Source organism: Oryzias latipes, chromosome 8, assembly GCF_053564925.1.
Source record: "Oryzias latipes strain Hd-rR chromosome 8, Olatipes_Hd-rR_3.1".
In the NCBI taxonomy this organism is placed as follows: domain Eukaryota; kingdom Metazoa; phylum Chordata; class Actinopteri; order Beloniformes; family Adrianichthyidae; genus Oryzias; species Oryzias latipes.
Window position 1 is genome coordinate 27516699 of NC_136244.1, and position 22395 is coordinate 27539093.

Here is a 22395-nt window from a genome sequence, read left to right on the forward strand (position 1 = left end):
GAAAACACCCGGTTTTCTCCTCTGTTTAGACCTGAATGTGTTTTAATCCCGAGGTTTAAGGAAAAAAGCAGATTTTCCAGGAGTGTCATGTGTGTAACCGGTGTGTCATCAGGTGTGTGTTTGTTGTTGGATGAAAATGAGGGTCTTGCCTAAGGATTTGAGGGTCCTTAGGCAAGGCCCTTAATGCCACTGCCTACCGAGCGCAGTTCAGTTGCAGCTCACCGCTCCCCCAGGGGATGGGTCAAATGCGGAGAAGAATTTCCCCATTGAGGGATAAATAAAGTAAACGAAAAAGAAAAAAAATGATCATGTGTGTTTGTGTTCTTCAGGTTTCAGTTAAAACGGCTGAAAATGAGATAAAAGACTTGAAATGAACTTTGTTCCTCTTTCTCCTCTATAGTTTGTTGTGCGTCTGTATAACCACAAACTGTCCAATCAGTGACCCCCCCCGTTGGGGTCACTTCAGCCCTCTGTCCTTTCAGGTGCACTGAGCATGCTCAGTGTGTTTCTGCCCCCTGACGTCAGGTGGTCTCGTGTTCCCGCCTCTCGCAGAGCCTTCAGGTGTTTGGGTGAAAACTGTCTGCAGGTGAGTCCAAACTTCTCCCTTTTTGCCGTGACAAAGTATTTTTTGTGCGTTTGATCTTCATCAGAGGAAGAGCGATGACGACAGATGCTCGTCCTGTCATGTTTTGTCTTGGTAGAAAAGTTAGAAGAAAAGGAAAACTGAATTCTATTATAAAAAAATCTACATTTTGTTCTGTCAAATATTCTAGAAAACACAGAGTTTCTCAGCACATTTGGCTGAACTGAACAGTTTTGATCTTTCCTGAAGGAGTTTGATTGTTTTCCTCTCTTTTCCAGCAGCAGGTTTGTCTGAAACTTCAAACAGGAATGAAACTTTTTCAGTAAAAACTGAGTTGAAGTCGAGGTCGTCCGCACAGAAACAGAGTCGCAGTCCGCCTCTGTTCTTCTGTTTAAACAGACAACAAGCTGCTGTTCTGGTGGTTTTGTCTGAAAACACAACCGTCATGCTGGCTCTGAAAACGCAGCGAGGAGTCTGGAGTCTGGAGCCAACAGGAGCTGAGGGTGAGTTAAGCCCCGCCCCTTTAAAGGCTAACATTTTCTGTGTCTTTCTTTTTGCAGTTTTCCCGCCATAATCTGGACTGATCTGAACCTTCACAGCGGAATCCTAATCCCTGGTCTTAATCCAGAAGGGGGCGCCGTCAGCTCAGCCTTTGGGTTCACACACAGAAGACAGGTTTGTGACTGATGTGATGGCAGGAAACACCGACCCGGTTCACACACCTGACCCGGTTCTGCCCAACCAGCACATTAGCATCTCTGAGACTCCCTCTAGTGGTGACCTCCATATTGCAGTCTAAATCCTGCTTTTCTTAAACCTTTCTCTACCCGGGAGTAAGACGCCTCGATCTCTGAGGCTCCGCCTTCCTCTCCGTGTGGGTGCCGCCCATTCCATGACGTCATCCTAGAACCGGCCTCAGCAGCGTGTCTGAGGTTCTCCCACCAAAACATACGTATGAACTTTTGCAAAGATGGATGTTCATAAAAAAAGGAAACTGCTTAGCCGATCCCCACTAGCTCCACAGAGAAAGCGGGCGTGTCTATTAGCCTGGGGGCGGAGCTGGCAGTGCGGACTCTTCCTGGAAGGGGCGGTTCTCATGGATTGGGAGGGGCTGGTGCTCAGAGAGCAGCGTTTTAGAGGAAAACTCAGAAATGGATCAAAATACGGCTTAGACGCTCAAAAAGTTGATTTTGCACAGTATAGATCCTTTCAACAGTCTGTGCGTGAAAGTACTGAAACTATGTGGAGTTGACAAGAACTCAGTGAGGTAAAAAGCTCCTCCTTTTCTGACAGGATGAAGGCGGCGCCGCTGGTCTTGCTGTGGTTCTCGCTCTCAGGTGAGCCTCACGGTCCAACAGAGAGACAGCAGAGTCTTCTTCACCTGTCAGATCTGACCTGAAGGCGTGTTTTCTTCCTCAGGATGCCTGGCTCAGACGGACGGTCGGTTTCTTCTTCTCTTCTTGTTTGCAAACGTTTGGGGGCGGGGCCCTGCTGTAAGCTTGTCCTCGTGTCTGGCCTGCAGTGTGCGGCACGGCGCCGCTCAGGAAGCCTCACACCAGGATCATAGGAGGCGAGGATGCTCCTGCGGGGGTGTGGCCCTGGCAGGCCAGCGTGCACAACAACTCTACCCTGTGTGGGGGCTCCCTGATCAGCAGGCGGTGGGTCCTGACCGCCGCCAGGTGTTTGTCCAGGTCAGCAGACAGCCGCCGCACAGGTGAAGGCCGTGTGGAGCCTCCTCTGGTGTCTGAAGTCTGCATGTTTGGCTTCCAGTGACGCAGACGTGGTCGTCTTCCTCGGGCGAGACACCCAGATGGGCCCAAACCTGCATGAGGTGATGCGCTGGGTGTCAAAGGTCATCAAACACCCCGACTACGACCCAGGAACGCACAAGAACGACCTGGCGCTGCTGAGGCTGTCATCCCCGGTGAATTTCACCGATTACATCAGACCCGTGTGTCTGGCGGCCAAGAGAAGCTTCTTCGTGGACGGGCTGAGCTGCTGGGTCACCGGGTGGGGGGCCCCCCAGACCAACGGTGAGGAAAAACGCCCCGCTCCTGTCCCGGAAACAGCTGATCTGACAGATCTTTGTCAATAGAAAAATCAAACTGGTGTGAAAACTGCAGCTGCTGGCGCGCTGCATTCCCCACAATGACCAGCAGGGGGAGCCGTGCGACTAAGAAGAAAGACATTTCTTTCTCCTTTCAGAGGAAGAGAGGAATTTAAAATAACATTTAAAACAAAGTTTGATTTAACACAAAGCTGCAGGAGTTGAGCAGAAAGCAGTTCAGGTTCCAGAACCATCCTCAGTCCAAATCGATGCTCCAAACCCGACTGAAGATCCACCTGAAGAAAGGTTTTGGGTGTTTTTAGCGTTTTCTGGTGGCATTTTTCTGATGATGGAGGAAATCCATAAACTTATTATTACAGCTGCATTTCTAAGCTTTTGAAAAATTGATAGTGGATGAAAACATGGGGGGGGGCTCTTTAAACCAACTTTTTTTTTTTTAAATGAAAACACTTTCATTTCTCTGTGTAGATTTAGCAGCTCTGAGATGAATCAGATTTTTCTGTGACGGCAGGTTTGCGTCTCCTGAGCAGCTTTTGAGAGAAATATTTGGGGTTTTCAACCGTATCCAGCGGAAATGTCATGTTTTGTAACTTCATTCTTCTTTTTTCAACCTTTCACACCTGAGCATCTCCACCTGTCGGAGTCTTCACTGATGGTGTTTCCTTCTCCAGCGCCTCTGCCCCCCCCTCAGCGGCTGCAGCAGGTCAGCGTCCCGATCGTGTCCAACATTCAGTGTAACGCCGCCTACGGCACCGGCAAGGTCACCAACCAGGATGATGTGTGCCGGGCCGGACTTCAGGGGCAAAGGCTTCTGCGAGGTGAGAGGGGCAGGTGCAGGGACATGAGCTGCTGCAGGCGCAGGAACATGAGCTGCTGCAGGCGCAGCTGCAGCCACATCCTCAGCTGTCTAACAAACACGTCTGTGTGCAGGGAGACTTCGGAGGCCCTCTGGTGGTTTCTTACGGCAACAGGTGGATCCAGGCCGGAGTGGCGAGCTTCGTCACCGGTTGCGGGTATCCAGATTACCCAGGAGTCTACACTCGAGTGTCCAGGTACCAGACCTGGATCAACTATCACACCGGAGAGGAGCAGCCGGGGTACGTCTACTTCTGGAGCTCTGCCAGCAGAACCTCTCCCTTCATCGCCATGTTCTCACTGCTGGCCGCCATGGCGCTTGTCTTCTGAGGGCCGTCTGTGACGCCATGAGGAACCAAAAAACAGCTTTCTGAGAATTAAAACACAAATCTAAACCTATAAAAGTGAAACTTCTGGATTCCACCAGACTTCCTGTTCAATTTTATTTTTCACACGACATTCATGAGGTCAAACAGGCTGTCAGGTCAAAGGTCACAGCTGGGAAAGCGCTCGCTTCAGTCAGCAGCGTCAGAGGGGGCGGAGCTCAGCCGAGGAAGGTGGAGATGAAGACGCTGGTGTCCAGGTTGAGGGTGGCGTGCCACCATCGGTCGGGGAAGAACAGCACCTGAGGAAACAGCAGCCCAGCTGAGGATCATCCGGCTGCGTTCTCACAGCAGAACTTCACCTTCGGCCCCACCTCTCCAGGCCGGATGGTGCACTCCAGCGGAGCCTCGTCCTCCGGCAGGTGGGGGTAGGTCTCCGTCAGCCAGGACAGGGTGGTGCGGTTTGGGTGGAAGTGAGGCCGGCTTTCCGGCGGGTAGAGGAACCAGCGCTGTGTGGAAGAACCGGTTTAAAGGTCTGCTGTGTTTAACAGAACCTCAATGAATCACTGAATCACTGCTTCCATTGTAAATGAAACACAGAAATAAAGTCTTCTTATAACGGCTAAAACGTCCACACACACGGAAAACAGCTGCTGCTAAAGTTCCCATTCATGAACGTTTGGAAGCTTCAGTTTGTTTTCAAAGAGCCTGAAATGATAAAAGCCGTAAAGTGAAGCTTCTGCTCCCACAGAAACATCCAGAAACCCAACAAACAGGAAAAAAGCCTGGAAACGCTCCGGTCTCCCCTCAAACCCTGCAGCCCATCAGGCCTCCAGCATCGGTCCGTCGCCATGGCGACGCTCCTCCGCCTTCAGGAAGCCGAACTTTTACGCAGTTTTCTCTGCAGCCGGAGCTCCGCCCTGATGTCTCCATGGAAACCAGAGACAAACACAGAGCTTCGTTTGTGCGTCAGCGGAGCAGAAGAGGAGGATGTTCCGCAGATCTGCCTAGATCCACCAGATTCACATTCATGTGTTTGAAACGGCGCCTAAACCAGAACCCGACTGGAGGAACCGCCTGAAGGTCGAGCGTTAAAGCCCAAACGTCAGGTTCAGGACCGGAGGAGTTTACGGTTTCAGGTGGAACGCTTTGCCACGTTCCACCGTTTTTTGACCAATCTGATTCTGTTTCTATGCGTTTTCTTAATCTAATGACGCCACCGTCACACGCTCCACCTCCAGCGTGACGGCGGGTTGTGAACGTACCTTCCTACCGTAGATGACCTCTGAGAAACCCGCACCATGCCAGTGGAAGGGCACGCCGGTTCCTGCACCTGAAGAAAACGGGGATGCCGGTCGTCTCCATGGCAACAGAGCTGCTGCTCCTGCATGTGTGTGTGTGTGTGCATTCATTTGTGTGCACCTGTATGTATGCTAACGAATGTGTGTGCTTGTTCACGTGCGTTTGTGTGAGCGCATCATGTGTGTGAGCACAGGTGTGTGTACATGTAAGTAAACTTGCACGCAGATATGCATGTGCGCACATGCTGACCTGCGATCCCGAAGCTGTAGGCGCCGCTGGTGTGAGGCAGGACGTACGGCGGCGGCTCGTACTGCTGGAACAGACTCTGCCACTCCGTGAAGTTGTTGTCTCCAAAGAAGTAGAGCGTGTCTGCAGGAGAAGACGGAGAACGTCAGAGCTGGACGGTTCCATGCGGGTCACAGCGGGAGCAACAGAACCAAAAGGACGGTAACCATGGCAACCAGGCTGCAGCGTCTCTGCTTTTCAGCGTGTGGACGTGAAGGTCTGCAGGTGTCGGGTCAGACGGAGGTTCTGCTTCCTCCTGCTTAGACGGACCACTCATGGATGGACCTTTAATGTTTTCAAAGTTTTCCAGGACCTCCACAGTCGGTTCAGATGTTCCAGCAGCTGATTCGTCCAGAAAGTTTCTGACTTTTTGATGAACTTGTAGTGACATAAAACCTCCGGGTGAATATTTTTACGTCATCGTCTTGATCAGTTTTGATCTGTTGACTTTAAAGCCGTTTTACTTTCATTTATTTTCTGTACTTCAGCTTAAACAGGATGAAGGATTTCTGTTTTGTGTTCCAACAGCGCCCCCTACTGTTCACCTGCATGACTCATCAGGAACACAGAATATCACTATTTCAGATGAGCTCACCGCTGCCGAGGGCGTCTGCCGACTGCGGCCGCAGGTGGACGTCCACGTACTCCTGGAAGGGAACCTCCACTAGAACAGAGGAGAGGCTGACGGGTTCTGCAGGACCTCCTGCTGGAGCAGCAGCTGGGCCGGCCTACCTTTCCTGTAGGAGTGGGTGTTCGCCGTGCTCAGCTTCACCCTGCGGGAGCCGTAGTCTCGGAGCAGGCTGGACCTGGAGCACAGCAGCCGGAACCTCTGGAACACAGAAACCACCGCCGTCCGTCAGCAGGAACGCGCCTGGACCCCAACGGGCTTCACTAGAACAGGACCGCGGAAGAAGGACGGGCAAGGTCCTCCCCAGAACCACCGAAGGACCTGACCGACAGCAGGAATCGAACACAGACCAGGGGAACCGTGTTGGAGGCTGACCGCCTCCACCTAACCGCAGCTCAGAGCGTCATCGCCACACCGAGGGCGTACCGTGTTATCCGTGAGTCCTCTGAGGACGAGCGGGCGGCTGAAGGCGTACCTGCAGGAACAAACCATCAGTCAGGAACGCAGGACGCTCTCCTCATTCTGAACCGTTTGTGCTGCAGCAGCAACACAACGCTGACGGTAAACAGCGGTCATCATTAAAACTCCATCTAAAATATACACATTTATTTAGAAAACTAAGATTTAAGAGGAAAACTTCAAATTAAGAGTTTTTAGGTCAAACAACATTTCCTAATTTAGGATTATAAATGTTTAGTTACCATTTTAAAAGTATTCCTCTGTATGAAACTCCCTGTATGTGATCCCTACAGGAACAGGAATGAGCTCCATGTTGTTACAAAGGGACGATCAGCTGTTTACCTGCGTCTGACAGACTCACCTGTCCAGGAACTGCTGGTGTGACAGCTCAGAGGCGTCCAGAACGTCCAGGTTGCAGGGCCCCTCGTCCTCCAGCCTGAAGTCGGACTCGCCGTACCTGAACACAGACACGTCACGGCGTCTCCTGGTGTGCCGGTAACCATGGCAACAGGCTGCTTGGAGGTTCCTCCGCACCAAACTTAGTGTTTTAAACCAAAATCACTCGGCTCAGTTTAAACTATGTCACTGTTTCTATTTAAAAACGAAAAGAAGATGTTTATACATAGTAGTAGTCTAGCCTTTATAATAACTATATACATATTTATATCTATATCTATATATATAGATATAGATATATTTATATATAGATACACAGATATATTTAGTATTTTAAAAGACAGCTTCTTTTTTTGTTTTACATTTTAAAGGTGAAAGTTTTATTAGGTCTTTATGTATATTTTAGTAACTAAGAAAACCTTTGTAATAAGTGGAGAACATAACTGATAACTGTAAACATGCAGCTGCTAGTTTACTGATATTTATGGTCAGGAAATGTAATTATAAAGATTGTTAATAATTACATCTTAGACAAAATATTAACATATTCTGTTCAAACTAACGGAGAAGCAGATGAAACCTCTTGTTTCCAGATGGACCGTGAACTACTCACCAACCCCCTCCGTCATCCTTCAGACCAGCGAAGCGGGAAACCAGACCCAGCAGAACCCAGAACCGGACCCCCGCCGCGGTTCTGGTTTCCATCCACAAGTGATGCGGGAACACGGACCGAAGCAAACCCAGGAAACCGGAATGACCGGAACCGGGCGCTTTCAGCCCGCATCTCTCCCAGAGACACTTCCTGCTGAGCAGCCAATCAGAACCCACCACGTGATTCACAACGACGCCGCGTTCAAAGCCAACCCGGAACTTCCTCCAGAGATCGATCCGGGGATCCAAACGGGATCGAAAGTTCTGAGGAAATATGAAGTCAAATTCGATCCAGAACTTTCCTTCATGCCGCTGTCAATAAAATGATCTTTGAGAAAAGAATCATGAAATAAGTTCTGACTGTCTGTTAAACTATAGTCTGTTGTCTGGACATTACAAATGTCTCATGTTGTTGTTGGACCAGTGATTGTAAATGAGAACTGGAATGAGTGACTCCGCCCCCCGTAGCGTTCCAAACAGGAAGCGGCTCCCAGAATCCAAAATCCCATAGACTTCATTAACCCTTGTTCTATCCTAGGCACGTTAACGTTGGGAGTGGGGTCATCTAGACCCACTAGACAGTGCTCTGAACCTTTTTTCTTCAATGATTTGTGATCTTCACTGGTGTCCATGGATTACATGAAATCTTTCCACCTTTATCCACCTTTGTCATGGTAGGGAGAACACCTCAATGGAAGGGGGGGGGGTCATCTAAGATAGCACAAGGGATAGAGAGATAAACAGCTGTTCTATTGGTCAGAATGGTAAATGGCGAATACTTATGTAGCGTTTTTCTACCTTCTTCAAGGCCCAAAGTGCTTTACAGTCACAGACCCTTTCATCCAGTCACACACACATCAACACACTGATGGCGGCTACACTGCCGAACACCGACGCCAACCTACTCCAGAAGAACTGTTCTGGATACGGTACTTTTTTTAAAAACATATTCTTGATAATCCTCATTGTTTTTCATATTTTTCTGCAGTTCAAGTTAATAAAGTTATAAAGTGACCAATCAAATGCCTCAATTAGAAGTAGGTGGAGCTTGTTCACCAAAAAGATTGATTGACAGGATTTGTGTAGCCCGCTCACAGGTTGGGGGCGTGGCTTTCCAACAAGGGGGCAGCGACGTCTGTCCCTGTTGTCTGGAAGATGTTTGATGTGGGGGTCAAAACGTTCAGCCTGATGTCTGCAGTCCGACAGAACGAGGAAAACACAAGATTGCAAAAAGGGAAGCAGATGGGATGTCTTCCAGATTGTGTTCTTTTTTCTGACCACGGATCCAAATGTCCCTCTGGTTGCACCTCTCGGCCACCGTAAACGGACAGACGGTGAAACAGCAGAGTTGGAATGTGTGTTGTTGTGTTTTTCATGTTCAGGTCGTGTGTTTTAGGGGTCGGCAGGGTTCACTGCCTCACAGCACTGGAGGATTTACATGAAGCCCTTTGGTTCTTCCTGCCGCCTGCAGAACTCATCAGTCAGTCTTTTTTAAGAGTTTGAAGAACCTGCAGAACTCTTAATTTTTTTCGGTCCGGTATATTTGGGGCTAACGCTGAAAGCTTGCGGCGTCTGTCAAAGCGTTCCTGCACGGCTTTGCTGACCCTCAGCGGTCTGTGAAGAGTCAACATTTGGACTGAGTTCCTCATTCCTGCAGCTTTCCTCCACAGCAGGCTGACACCTTATCTTTGGAAAGGAATCATCACGGGTCTGGGGGCCGACCCTGACTCTACGTTAAGGTGGAAATAAAAAAGTCCATGGTGCTGTGAAACTGCATCATCCATACATTTATTTCTGGTTAAAACGAATCAGTTTTCACAGATGTTTGAACGTTTTGATGACTTTGTTGTTCTTGCTGTCAGGCTGAGGCCCGTCTGTTCTGGTTAACCTGAGCATCAAATCCGCCTTCAGGCTGAATGTCGTGCTGATTTCCAATATTCTGCGTGACCCTGAACACACCATGAACTCTACACAGATTAGGAAAACGCCATTTATTTCTTTCATTGTAATAAAGACCCAAAGACAGAGCTTATAGTTTGTATGCAATAAATACAAATAAATTTCCCCCAAAACATTTCATTTAGTGCTTGAAAGAAATGAAAGAAGATCAAAAGGTGAGGAGGTTTAAAAGAACAGAAACTTCATCGTCACGTCTTTCAGGTCAAATGTTAAACTTTACTAACTTCATGGCTTTAATTCAAATGTCAGGTTTTTTCTCAGAAATGTAAACTTGAAATCCTCTAAACTCTTCCTGAGGTTTCCGGTTAAACTCCGCCTCCGAACACACAATTAATGGAAAACGTGTTTGCAGTAAAATTCTTTAAAAAAAGTAAATATTCACAGAAGTTTTATAAGTCATTGATGTCAGTAACCGAGTTACATTTTTATTCCAGTAAAGTCACAGTTTCAGTTTTAAGGAACACTTCAGTATTTTTGACACTTTTATGTTTGGTTTTCAATAAATTAATGAAACGATACATTTTTAAATTTAAATGTATAAAAACAAAAGTGTCTGTTAATTTGAACCATTTCTCCCTAGTTTGTTTTTTTAGTCGATAATATTTTGAAAAATATTTAAAAGTGTTTAAAATACGTAAAAACAGGATTTATTTTGGTTCGGATCGCTGACAAATTGTTGTTTCATTATAGATGAATGTTTTTATATTTAAACAATAAGAATTTCTTCAAATAAACAGATTCCTCCATTTTACAGAGGAAATCCTTTTGTCTGAACTTCACAGACTTTCAGCATCTGTTAATCAAAACCTGAAAGAGTCTTGAGAAGAAAAGTCTCCTGAAAGGGCTTCATCCCGGAAGTGAGGTTTCTGTGCAGGCGATTGAGTCTGGACTCATGAGAGGATGAAGGAGGAGAAGAAGACGGGCAGCACCACCAGGACCACCGCTGCTTTGGTGGCAGAAACTCCGCCTTTGGGCCCACTGGTTGAAGTGATGTTGGAATAACTCCCGAAATCGACGAATCCCGGCGTGGGACCGTCCACCTGGCTGCTGATCCATGACTGGAACTCTGAGACCCGGGCGTAGACTCCCGGGAAGTTCGGCTTCGCACAGCCCTCTCCAAAGCTCACCACTCCGGCCTGGACCCACCTGGTGCTGTTCTTGATGACCAACGGGCCGCCAGAGTCCCCCTGCACACATCCCAACGGGTCACTCGTCACACCCGGTTGCCATGAAGTCACATTTCAGTCAGCGGAGACTGTGTTCCCCTTTTTGGCTAAATCAGGTTTTGGTGTCGGGTCAATTCAGATTCTGCTCACAGAAGTTCAAAGACATGCTCTGGACTTAAAGTCCCAAGTTGAAGAAAGCCCGGCTGCCGGCCCAGATGATGGTGCAGTTCTACACGGCCATCATTGAGTCCATCCTCACCTCCTCCATCACCGTGTGGTACACTAGTACCACAACCAGGGACATTAACAGGCTACAGCGTATTGTGCGCTCAGCAGAGAAGGTGATCGGCTGCAGCCTCCCATCTGTCCAGGAACTATATGTCTCCAGAACCCGGGGACGTGCAGGCCGGATAGCTGCCGACCCTTCCCACCCTGGACATGACCTACTGGAACTACTCCCTTCAGGCAGGAGGCTAAGGTCCATCAGGACCAGAACCTCCAGACACAAGAACAGTTTCTTTCCCTCTGCAGTCAGACTCTTAAACGCCCTGTAACCCCCCCCCCCCCAAATTTCACTTCAATGTCCAATCAGTCACCAGCCCACTACCTGCACCTTGAACATTCTCAGTTTGCACTGTTTTGACACTCCTTGCACTACTGACTCTATTTATATTTTTTGTTATGTCCATTGCGTAAAAATTTTGTTGTTTACTGTTCTTCTGTTTTATGTTGCACATTTGCACCGAAACAAATTCCTACTCTGTGTAGCTACACAGAATATGGCAATAAAAACCTCTTGAATCTTGAATCTTGAATCATCCTCTGATCTATTTTCAAATTGTTTCTTTTTATGATGATGATGCCGTTTTTAGACAAAATCCAAAGACCGGTGTCGTTTTCTGGGATGTAGTTTCTGCAGAGCAGCAGGAGGTCAATTTCCCATCATCCTTTTTTTTACATGTTCTCCTGCTAGCTTACAGCCCCTCACACCCCCAACCTAACATTAGCGCTGCCACAGAAATGGCAGCAACATCGTAGCTATGTCCGTCCGTCCAGTTCTGATCCAGATTCCAGCTCAGACCAGGAAGACTAGGACGTTCATGGATCTGTTGGTCTGTAGGTGGATGATCAGAATGGAGCAGAGCAGGACGCTTGTGACCCTCTGAACTGCTACAAGCTTTTTCCAACAGCTTCTTTACGTCTGCTCCTGATTCACAACAATTTCAATAAAGAAATACTCAGAAATGCAAATTTGAGCTCAATTTTCTTCAGAAAAATGCCACAAAAACCCAATTTTCATCGCGGTGGATCTCCAAATCTCCTTTTACTTCCAGTTGTCTCTTTGGTTTCCTGGTCCGAGCTGTACTCCTGAACAACCTTCATCTTCTGGACACCACCTCAACCATTCATAACAGTTCTGGACGTCTCCACCTCTCAAACGGTAAACTGTTTTATCTTCACCGAGCAGCTTCCTTCCGCTTTCATCCTGACAGTTCTCCAACAGTAGGAGGTCACAGGGAGCAGTTTGTTTTTTACCTGACAGGAGTCCAGTCCTCCAGTGGTCAGACCAGCACAGATCATCTGGTTGGTGATCCCACCGTAGGCAGAGTTGCACTGAGTGTTGGACACGATGGGGATGTTCACTTCCTGGAGTGTTGAAGCCAGAGGCCCTGAAGAAGAAGAGAAAAATACTCATTTATCATTTATTTTCAAGTAAACGCATGTGAAAAAAACAAAAAAGAGACGAAATGATGGGTTTACTCCACCCGTTCATAAAAATGCAATGCTTCATTTGACCACTAGATGTCAGTATTTGATGGAATTTTATTTAGGCACAAGCAAACAAGGACTGATCCTCTGATCATCTCTGCTATCGTCCACAGGATTCTGAATGAAAATGGAGGATGAAGCAGCGCGTATCCCACTGTGTTCTGTAGCCTGGCTTGGCTTTTTCTACAGGGGGAGTCTTCAGGAAACTACTTGATCTGAAAGCCACCCTCTGGTGGTCATTTGAGGAACTGCAGCATTTGGTGCCTTTGAGTTTCTATAAACATTAGGAACAGAAACCAGGAGCTCAGTCGTTTGGAGGATCATAAAAAGACAAAACCTCCTGTTTGTCTTTCTCCTTTTTCTGGTTCTAAAATTTAAAAAGAGAACCTGGGAACCTGAAGTGAACCCTGACCTCCAGATGAAAGAGTCCCAAAGCCGGTGACCCAGGAGCTGGTTCCGCCTGGGAAGTCGCTGCCTGCTGCTGCCAGACAAACGGGGCTGATGTAGTCGTTGAAGGTCACAGGTGAGGCCAGCTTCAGCAGCGTAAGGTCGTTGTTGTTGGTGCGGCTGTCGTAGTTTGGATGAACGATGATCTTGGACACCGACAGGCTCACCTGGTGGGGGTTGGAGCCCTGCTCAGTGATGCGTCCCAGAGAAACGACCACATTGGACGTGCTGGTGCTGGGAAAACATGAACATGAGTGACGGAGACGTCCTGCAGCAGGTGAGGTCATGTGACCGGAGCAGAGCTCACCTTTTGAAACAGTGAGCGGCGCTCAGGATCCACTGGCTGTTGATCAGAGACCCCCCACACAGAGCCGTGCCCCCGGCCACCGGTATCTGCAGCATGGCCTGCCAGGGCCACTGCCCCGCAGCAGCGTCCTGGCCCCCAACGATCCTGGACTCCGTTACGGCCTTCCGAGAGTTGAGAGGAGCCGTGCCGCAGACTGCAGGAGGAGAGAATCTGTTTGGGTTCTGAGCTTCACCAAAACCCAAACCCGTCTGAGGAAGAACCTCAGCTTTTAGGTTCCTGCTTGTCCTTCTGGTTTTGCTCTTTGGTGGGTTTGAAACGTTCAAGTGTCTTCTGCTCTAAAAGAATGTATCACCTTTAAAGACTTTGTTCTCCGTGAGAGCTGAATGTTTTTGTAAACTCTCAGCGTGAACGTTCAAACCCCTGGAGCTTCAGTCGACGCTCGGCCGCTTCACGCCTCTCTAAATCCTCGTGGTTTTCCTACAGTGACCTTTTGGCTTAGAGAGGAAGATCTGCCTCCCTTCCAGGAACGTTTGGTCGTTACGTGACTCTACACGTCATCATAAATCCCACCTTTCACAGGCAAACCGAGCCTTTCCAATGACTCAGCAAATAACATGTTGTTTGGTCTTCTCTTCTTATCAGTTTGAAATGCAGTGAGAAGCATTCAGACCTGTGTTCAAGCATGAAGTCCTTGAAGATGATTGATGTGATCTTCATCAACTACAACGATGCATTCAAGTGTCTCAACAAACTCGGGAATCAGCAGCTTCGGACCCTGGAGCTTCATCATGTTTCTACACGTCAGACCTCTTTACTTTGAACCAATGGCTGCCTTTCTTCTTAGCCAATCACAGTCACTTTATCTCTCTGCATCCTGGACAGTTTGCTGGCCCTCCTCCACCCTGTTCTCCACCTGGAGCGATGCTTTAGCATGGTCCAGCCTCTAACCACCATCAGCATCTAGACTCTTCTGCGGTCCATGTTCATCTCAAGACCTCATTGAGTTTCAAAAATCTGTTTTTGTCCATCTGTCAATCCATCAATCCATCTTCCAAAGGGTCATGGTGTTGCTGGAGCCTATCCCAGCTTCTGTTGGGTGGCATCAGGTTACACACTCACATGCACACTGGGGCAATCTAGAGTCACTAGTGAACCTGAGAAGGTTTTGGGACTGTGGGAGGAAGCCGGAGAAAACCCACTCATGCACCAGGAGAACACGCAGACTCCAAGCAGAAAGGACTTGAACCAGGACCTTCTCACTGTTAGATGGGAGCGCTAACCACTACACCACAGCGCAGCCCACAGCCAAAGACTGTGGCCTCATTTTGTGCCCACATTTCTGTAACATGAATAAATGTCCTAACTAAAATGGTTTTCAATGTTACTTGATGACGTCAGAGCGCCGCCTTGACTTTCCTCTGATTGTTTTGTTCTGTTTTTCACCGTCATCCATCCTGCAGAATCTCACTGATCAGCATTCTTGATCGTTTTTACCACCAAAGCAGGTTAAAGGAAGGAATAACGACTGAAAATGATCCAAGAGTTTCTACAGAATGTGGATCAGTGAGATCCTGTTCAGCTGCTGCTGTTCGTGAAGTTTTGAAATCAAACCTTCTATGGACTCTTCCTGTTAACGGCTGTGCACCAGCGTCTCCACATGGCCTGAACTGCAAGCCTTGGACTTGGAGCGACCCGTTTGGGTTCACTGGTTTTGTCCCGCAGAGGTCAGGACTCGTTCCCGCCTCAGTGTTTGCAGAAGGACAAACATTAACCTGAACCATTGTTCAACGGGAAAAAGGTTCAGGAAACCAGAGTCCTGCTCTGTGTGAAGCTGGTGGAGACACAGACTGGATCCTCGTGCGGTTTCAGGAAGAATCTCTGCAGGATTTAGAAATAAAACTCTAAAACAATCTGAAAACAGTTCACCTCTGAGGAGAAGTGTGAGCAAATGTCAGCTGAACGGAGAACTGGAAGTTCCTCACGGTTGAGACATTCTGTCATCAGCAGGCATGACGTTCAGGTGTGGCAGAGAAACCAGGACGTGAGCAGCCAAGGGGAAGATTTTCACAAACCTTTCCACTGACTCAGCGTGAAACCTTTGACAGCTTTGGTTTATTCTTGTCACTCCTTTGTTTGAAATGGAACGAGAAGCGTGACCGAATGAAATGTTTTACGTGTTAGTCTGAATACATAAGCATGCGTGTGTGAACAGCAGTTGTTTTATGTCCGTGTTTACCTGTCTGTATGTGAACATTATTGGAGCCAACAGGTATGTTTGTAACATCGGAGTGTATTTGGACAGGCCCCGCCCCTTTAGATCCGTTATAAATCTGAACCTGATCGTAATGATTATAAACATCCATATAAACATGTTGCTTTATGCTGCTCTATAATTGTACCCCCCCCCCTCTATAGTCACCCTCCTACACGCCCCCCCCTCTAACATCCCTCTCTCTTCTTTTCCATCGGTCCAACAAAAAACAGTTACAAATATAACTAATGTGAATAAAGTTTAGTCTAAATTACAAAAGGGGTTTATTCAAATATGCACCTCGTGTGTCAGAAGATTCATAACTCCTGTTGTGACAGTAAAATCTGTCCAACACTAGATAGAGGCCTTCAGCTCTCATCTGTCTGCTCAGCTGCTGGACAAGTTAAAAGAATGTAAAGAGAAGCATTTAGACCCGTTCTTCAGCATGAAAGCCTAGAAGATGATTGTTCTGGCCTTCATGCACACATTCAAATGTCCAAACGAAGTCAGGTATCAGCAGCTTCAGATCCTGGGACCTACACCCCAGCCCCCTCATTCTGTGTCTCAGCCTCACACTCCACCCTGTCTGTTTCTGCAGGTAAACTCTTCCTTCTGAGGAAGCTAGCTTTCTTTTGGAAGAACTCTGAACATCTTGAAACATTTGAACCTCATCTTTTTTTATGCATCAATCGTCAGTCTAACAATCAGAAATGCCAGCTGCAAAGCCCCGCCCTGACCCCCCTGCCAGTCCTCTGTGAGAGGGGGCGTCATCTGCCTTCAGTACAGAGAATCAGTCATGTCTGATTCTACAGGTCCATCGTCATCCTCATGTTTGGCTGAATGTTTTAGGGCTGAACACTGAAACTGCTGAGGGAGAAGCACGGTGTTGGAAAGTTCCATTTTCTGTTGCACAACTGAAAACATTTGAATGTGATGTAAACAGAGAGCTCTCATGCTGTTTGGAGAACAGAAGGCTGTAAGCTCCTCCTTTCAGCATTGAGGCGAGGCAGATTGATAAAACCTGTTTCATTTTAATTGTTTCTTTTTTTGGAGGTTGTGTTGACAGAAAAACTCACCATCAATCTGTCCATCAGCTCCTGCAGAGAAAACAAACAGACATGAGTTCAGAGAAGTTCTCTCAGCTACCAGAACCGACCCGACTGGTTTGGTTTCGGTCTGAATGGCATCACTCCACGCGTCACGTGGGGCGGGGCTTCAGATTCTCAGAATTAACTACCTTCGGCGTGTTGCTGTGTTCTGAAGAGCTAATTTTAGCGCATGACGCAGCCTTTGAGCAGGACTGAACATGAGTCAGCAGACCAGCAGGTCATTGCATCACTGATCTGTTCAGATGAAGACTCCTCCTTGGTTGTGTTGACGTGGAGAGAAGCCCTGAGCAGATCTGAAACAGCTGATCTACGTCTGAATTTTCATGATAAACGTCTGATGTTCAGCTCCTTTCAGCTCCTTCAGGAGGTTCTGCTCCTTCTTTTGGTTCAGTGAAACCAGCGAAACACTTTCTTCTCTTGGAGAGCAAAGATCTTCTTTGGTGCCTCAGAAGACCATGACCATGAGAACGCCAATTATCAGCTGTCAATCAAATCACTCAAAGCCCAGTTTAAACATGTTTGGTTCTTTCACACATTGAGTTTTTCAGATGCTTTTATTCATTAGTCGTGGCATCATTCCTGCTCTCAGGTCCTTCTTCTGCATCCAGTTCCTCATGGAAGTGATGTGAAAGCTGCTGCTCTCCAGAAAACGGGTCTGTGGTTCTAAAGCCAGCAGCTCTGAGATCAGCTGGCAGAACCGGGTCAGAACCAAACAGGCTCTGCTCTTCTGTGTTCTCTGCAGCTCGTTCCTGGTTTTTTTCTGACGTGCACGTTCACAGCACACGCTCCACATTGGTTTTGAAACAACAGGCCATCGTTGTCCAGAGGTAAAACCGAGGACAGGTGATGAAACGCAGAGACACGGGGTCAACGACCCGTTAGAGGACTCTGTTGGCCATGAAGGGACAGACACAGTAGCGGTTCTAGGCACGGGCCGTCCGGGCGGTGGCCTGGGGCGGAAAACTGAAGGGGGCGGCACCGGCAGCTCAGCCCTTGTAAAATATTATATGCACCACTATTGGTTTTCTTATGTCACAGTTTGTGAGTTTGTAACAGCCTGAACCTGGCCGCGCCGCCGCCCCGCAGCTGCGCTCTCCTGTCTTTGAGAAGTAGACACAAATGTGTGTGAAGGAGAAGGGAGGGGGCGCGGGGTGAGCACGGAGCGCCGCCGCGTTTGCGCATGCGCAAACCCTGGCTGGCTCATCTTTCAGAGGAGGCGACGGTCGCGGGCTTGATAAAAAAAATAAAAGTAATGTAGCGAATCAGCGCCCCTGGCTGTAGCTGCACGCGCTCCTGCTGAAAATGTGTGAAGAAAGGGGGGGGGGGGGGGGGGGCTGCGGGGAATCAGTTCAATTGTGGGACGCTTCCAAATTAAGAGGCTAGGTGGGGACAAGGGCAGGGGTTTGAATCTACTTTATAAAACCTTTTTATAAGTCAGTCATAAGGTGACATTCTATAACCTACATTTTAATAAAGGTATAAAAAATATATTCTTCTTTTTTGGGTTAATTTTATGTGAAATGCCCAAATGAAAAAATGGCAACACAAAACAATGCTGTCACTAAGGTGACAGGTGGTTCAGTCGACGGACTTGATGCCTTCTTCGTGACGTGAGGACATTTATGCCAAACAAACGCCAAAAACATCTAAAATATGGAGAAAGAAAGGTCAAAGCCATCTGGTGCCCAATTTAGAAAGAAAAGAAAAGAAGAAGAGGAGAAAAGAGATAAAGAAAAGGGGAAGCCCTCAAAGCTTGATGCATGTTTTTTCTAAAACATGCATCAAGCCCGTTCTATCAAGCCCAAATGTTGCAAATAGTGTCATTTTTTATTGATTTTTTTAGATTTTATTCTTAAAAATTTGCTCTGCCTTAACTTGTAACATTAGTTATGATTCATGTGTCTGTCTGCTGTGCTGTAACACAACGGTTTTGTTGTGTTTTGCTGTTGTATACTAGTTCATAATGTTAAAAAAGCTGTGATGGTTACACAGCATGCTGCTGCTGCTGCCATAAGATGCTAATGGGGCAAATAATTTGAGATTGGTCATTAATTTAATAATCATTTGTGGCAGCCTAAACGTTTTCACAATGTGTTTTTGACATTTAACTGGGGATTTAGGGGTTAATTTTGAGCCTGCATATGAAGTTTATTTTTTATTTGTTTTACAAATGTTGGGTTATATTTTTAGCCAATAGAATTTCCATAAATCTGTAGGTAGTTTTAAAAATGAATATTTACCATTTACTGCAACTCTATGGGGACAAAACATAATGTAACAGGTCATAACTAAAAATGTGCCAATCAAAGGATTGAAGACGGAAAACATGAGCATGTCGGAAAACATGTTAGTTGACAAAGACATAGTTCTGTTTTGACCATGGGGGGGGGGGGGGGGGGGGGGGCGCCTGGGGAGGGTCTCGCCCGGGGAGTAATTCAGGGTAGAACCGCCACTGGACAGACAGACAGAACTGAAGAAGCCGCTCGGATGAGAGGCCAAACGCCGCAAAACCAGAAACTTTGTCCAGTTGAATTTTTCAGAACTTTTCCTTTTATTTTGAAATTTTATTTCCTTCAAGTTCTCAGTGATTTCTTTCTGTCTGATGGAGGGAAAACAGCCAGCAGCAGCTTTTGTTGCTGATGTCATGGTAAATTATCACTATGGGGAGGTTAAAAGGGGAAAATCTTGATTTTTTTCTTTCCGCTTAATCCTAATCTGCACAGATTACCAGTTCAATGATGAGTCTGGGTTTTTCAGAGAACTACAAAGCAGAACCAGTCAGGAGGAAATGCACATTGGAATGAACTTTCTAACAGAAACAGAAGCAGCTTTGGAGCAGAAAAAGCTTATTTTAGTCCTTTGAGTTTTAAAGTTAAAACTTTCAAAGCAAAGATTCAACAAAAAGATTAGAAATTAAAAGCTGCTGATTTTTTTTCAGGGACAAACAGAATCCGACTCTGTTTTTGTTCTCCCTTCATGTTTTTTCATGTTTCTTTTCTGGTTCCCTGAAAACTGAAAAAGCGTGTGAAAAACAAACAGAGAGAAGAATCGGAGCGTCTTCCTCTGGTCATGTTCACACTTGTTTGCAGTTTCCACATAGTTTCTGCTGTTTTTTTTCCCTCTTTGTGTCTGTCTGGTTTCCATGATCGTCTGAACTTTCTCTGCTTCAACAGAACCTCTGAAATGTTCTGCACGTCTCAGCCAGATTGAAAAAACAAATTAAATAAACTTCAGCTCCTAATGCGACTGTAAGATTTAGCTCTGCTGATCCGCTGACGTCGGTTTGAATAGATTTCCAAAAACAACTGACAGCTCATTTGAACAGGAAGGACGAAGCAGCTCAGATGTTGGGTTTTCAGCTGGATTCCTCCTGAAGGAAGGAGGTCATCTGCAGCGCGATGACAGCACCTCAAAGCCAGGATTAAAGCAGCCTCACCAGCAGCTCCAGGGTAAAGAAACTCCTATGGTGATCCCAAACCTCCATTTATCCATGTAGGGGGGTGGAGAGAGCAATCTGACCGGGGCCGTCTGGACCGAACAGCATCACCTCCTTTCTCTGCTGTCTCTTTTTATCCTGGAGGTTTTTTAAGTTTCACTGATGGATCAGAACGTTTTCATCTCTGTACTTCAGTCCTGGTTTGTGACCAGTTGAAGATCGACAAAAAGACTCAACTTTAAAGGTACAGAACACAAACAAATGTTGATTGACTGAACAGAATTTTTGGATTTTCTCTCTGAAAACTCAAAAATCTAAATGTTCTATATTTGGAGCGTCTTAGTGTTTTTGGTTGTAGAAACTTCATGTAGATTAGTTTTTTGGTCTTCAGGGTGAAGAGGTCATCCTCACATCCCATTGAAGTTTGCTTCATCTGGATGTTTGACTTCCAGACGAATGTCTGACGGTCATCCTCCATAACACGAAGCACGGCGGTGGCAGCATCATGGTATGATGACGTTCTTGTCCTTTTGGGTCAGATGGAGGACCAGTCAGAAGCGTTTTGCTGCTCTGAGTCTCAATAAAACAGACGCAGAACCAGAGCCAACCAAACTGAATCTCCCCTGTCCAGAACAGATGCAGCTCCTTCCTAATCCACTGCTGGTTTTTACGACGGGAGCAATGAAACATTAACGTCTTGGCGTGATGGACGAGGAAGCAGCTGTCCACATTAACTCATTCCTGAGGAAAATGTTCTCCAGAGACTCACCTGTAGAGGTGAAGGTCAGCAGCAGGAGCCCACAGACGAAGCCTCTGACTGTCATGTCGTTGTGTGTCTGCACTAAGTGGGTGACTGCAGGTATGCAGCTGCAGCGCAACTCCACAGAGCTGTGGTCCAATCAGCTGAGGGGACGCTCCTCTTGGGAAACACAGGTGGGACGGAGAAGCACGATTCTGGAAAAATGCAGTTCTCTCAGAAAGTGAGAAGGTGAAACAGGTGAGTCAGGTTCTGCTGTATCTGCTCAGGTAAAAGATCTGAGTCCATGTCTGTCTCATTTGACTGTCAGTCATCCAAATACAGGAGGGTCACCTGTGGAAACGCCTCATGAACCACGCAGTCCTGCCAAGCTGGTGTCCTGGTTGGTCATGTGACTCTGGGGGCGGGGGGGGGGGGGGGGGGGGGGGGGGGGCAGAGGGGTCACAGAGTTTAATGGACTAGAGGGGTCTGGATTATCCAGTCCTGTTCTCAGTCAAGGAACTGACTCAAGTCTGAACAGGCGATGATGATGATGATGATGATGATGATGATGATGATGATGATGATGATGAGGATGATGATTGGCGGGACTAAATCCAGGGTGGCATTTATGCCCTGAAGTGACAAATTTAGGAACATACAATTGTTAAAATTGAAGTGTGTTAATTTACCCAAAATGAAGCATGAAAACGCCGTTACCCAGAAGCCACCTGTGCACCACCACTTACACTGTTTTACAGACTGCAAAGACCCCCAGTGGTTGACTGAAGTGCAGGTCAAAGCACAATAAAACAGAGATGTTGATGACCAGACAAAAAATGTTTTCCAGTCACAATTTTTAATCCACCAAAAACTACAATTCCCAGAGCCCCGCCCCTTCACATTGGTGTCATTGAAATGCCCCAAACATCCTCTGTAGAAACCAGAAGGAGTTTATTCAGTAGTCTGCAGTGCTTTGGAGATATTTAGGTTTACAGATGTTCTCTACACAGACATTTGCATTTCTGACAGTCAAGAGGGAAACCAAACCAAACCTGAACCCGGTTCTGATCCAAACCCTGATCAAAGTTGGCAAAAACGATCAACCAGCAGGTTACACTGCCAACCAGTTTGGGCCCTGATGAACCATCCTTCTACTGAAGATTACATCCAGGTCAACTCCACCACCAACTCCACCGCACCACAGCGTGGAAACGTCGCTCCTTAAAACCCCGAGACTCGTTCAGGCCAACGCTGACTCAGCAAACACGCCAGTTTGATGATGCTGACAGTGAGACGACTCTGGACAAAAGTAGTGGATCCTCAAAATAATTCTGTTTCTTCCCCAACCTACTTCTTCTCTCCTCCACCTGTTACCTGTCCTGATGTCACATGTTTGAAATGGTTACCTGTATAAAATACACCTGTCTACACCCTTCAACAGCCAGACTGTAACCTCTCCACCATGACCAAGACCAAAGAGCTGTCGAAGGACACCAGAGACAAGACCGTAGACCTGTACCGGGCTGGGAAGACCCATTTCACAAAAAGCAACAGCTCGGAAAGAGAAGATCAGCTGTTTGAATAATTCTTGGAAAATGGAAGAAGATCACTGACAACCTCCCTCCACCCGGAACTCCATGAAACATCTCACCTGGTGGAAC

General features: G+C 47.1%; 2 protein-coding genes, 1 long non-coding RNA gene and 1 pseudogene across 5 annotated transcripts; 2 read left to right on the top strand and 2 right to left on the bottom strand.

Moving 5' to 3' along the window:
- The first annotated feature begins 530 nt into the window (after positions 1-530).
- Positions 531-7903, top strand: LOC101170927 (tryptase-like; annotated as a pseudogene). Its single transcript, XR_013657854.1, has 11 exons — positions 531-586; positions 1144-1258; positions 1877-1920; positions 2003-2023; positions 2106-2274; positions 2354-2616; positions 3323-3469; positions 3582-5818; positions 5905-6605; positions 6797-6998; positions 7473-7903. The product of XR_013657854.1 is annotated as a tryptase-like (transcript).
- On the bottom strand, positions 3925-7862 carry jmjd8 (jumonji domain containing 8). The gene is made up of 9 exons (XM_004071098.5): positions 7513-7862; positions 6865-6960; positions 6471-6519; positions 6149-6245; positions 6012-6080; positions 5381-5500; positions 5095-5162; positions 4204-4338; positions 3925-4131 (listed from the first exon to the last, which is right to left on the bottom strand). The coding sequence occupies exons 1-9, from the start codon at positions 7602-7604 to the stop codon at positions 4051-4053; spliced, it is 807 nt and encodes a 268-aa protein (XP_004071146.1). The 5' UTR covers positions 7605-7862; the 3' UTR covers positions 3925-4050.
- A 1623-nt stretch (positions 7904-9526) lies between the features above and the next one.
- LOC101156896 (trypsin-2) lies at positions 9527-20877 on the bottom strand. Of its 2 annotated transcripts, XM_023957242.2 has the most exons (6): positions 20765-20877; positions 16527-16547; positions 13200-13392; positions 12858-13126; positions 12212-12345; positions 9527-10696 (listed from the first exon to the last, which is right to left on the bottom strand). In XM_023957242.2, the coding sequence occupies exons 1-6, from the start codon at positions 20817-20819 to the stop codon at positions 10400-10402; spliced, it is 969 nt and encodes a 322-aa protein (XP_023813010.1). In that variant the 5' UTR covers positions 20820-20877; the 3' UTR covers positions 9527-10399. The 2 variants fall into 2 exon arrangements, with proteins under 2 accessions (XP_023813010.1, XP_078808094.1); XM_078951968.1 differs by lacking the exons at positions 16527-16547; positions 20765-20877 and adding an exon at positions 15126-15219.
- Positions 19637-20992, top strand: LOC144994352 (uncharacterized). Its single transcript, XR_013657858.1, has 3 exons — positions 19637-20239; positions 20387-20503; positions 20842-20992. It is a non-coding gene; the product is annotated as an uncharacterized LOC144994352 (long non-coding RNA).
- Positions 20993-22395: the final 1403 nt, after the last annotated feature.

Coding starts and splice junctions, on each gene's coding strand:
- jmjd8 (XM_004071098.5), bottom strand. CDS start 7,604: ATGGAAACCAGAACCGCGGCGGGGGTCCGGTTCTGGGTTCTGCTGGGT. Junction 6,520..6,864: donor CACCAGCAGTTCCTGGACAG/GTGAGTCTGTCA, acceptor TTGTTCCTGCAG/GTACGCCTTCAGCCGCCCGC. Junction 4,132..4,203: donor GCACCATCCGGCCTGGAGAG/GTGGGGCCGAAG, acceptor CTGTTTCCTCAG/GTGCTGTTCTTCCCCGACCG.
- LOC101156896 (XM_023957242.2), bottom strand. CDS start 20,819: ATGACAGTCAGAGGCTTCGTCTGTGGGCTCCTGCTGCTGACCTTCACC. Junction 13,127..13,199: donor GCCGCTCACTGTTTCAAAAG/GTGAGCTCTGCT, acceptor ATGTTTTCCCAG/CACCAGCACGTCCAATGTGG. Junction 12,346..12,857: donor TGGGACTCTTTCATCTGGAG/GTCAGGGTTCAC, acceptor CTTCTTCTTCAG/GGCCTCTGGCTTCAACACTC.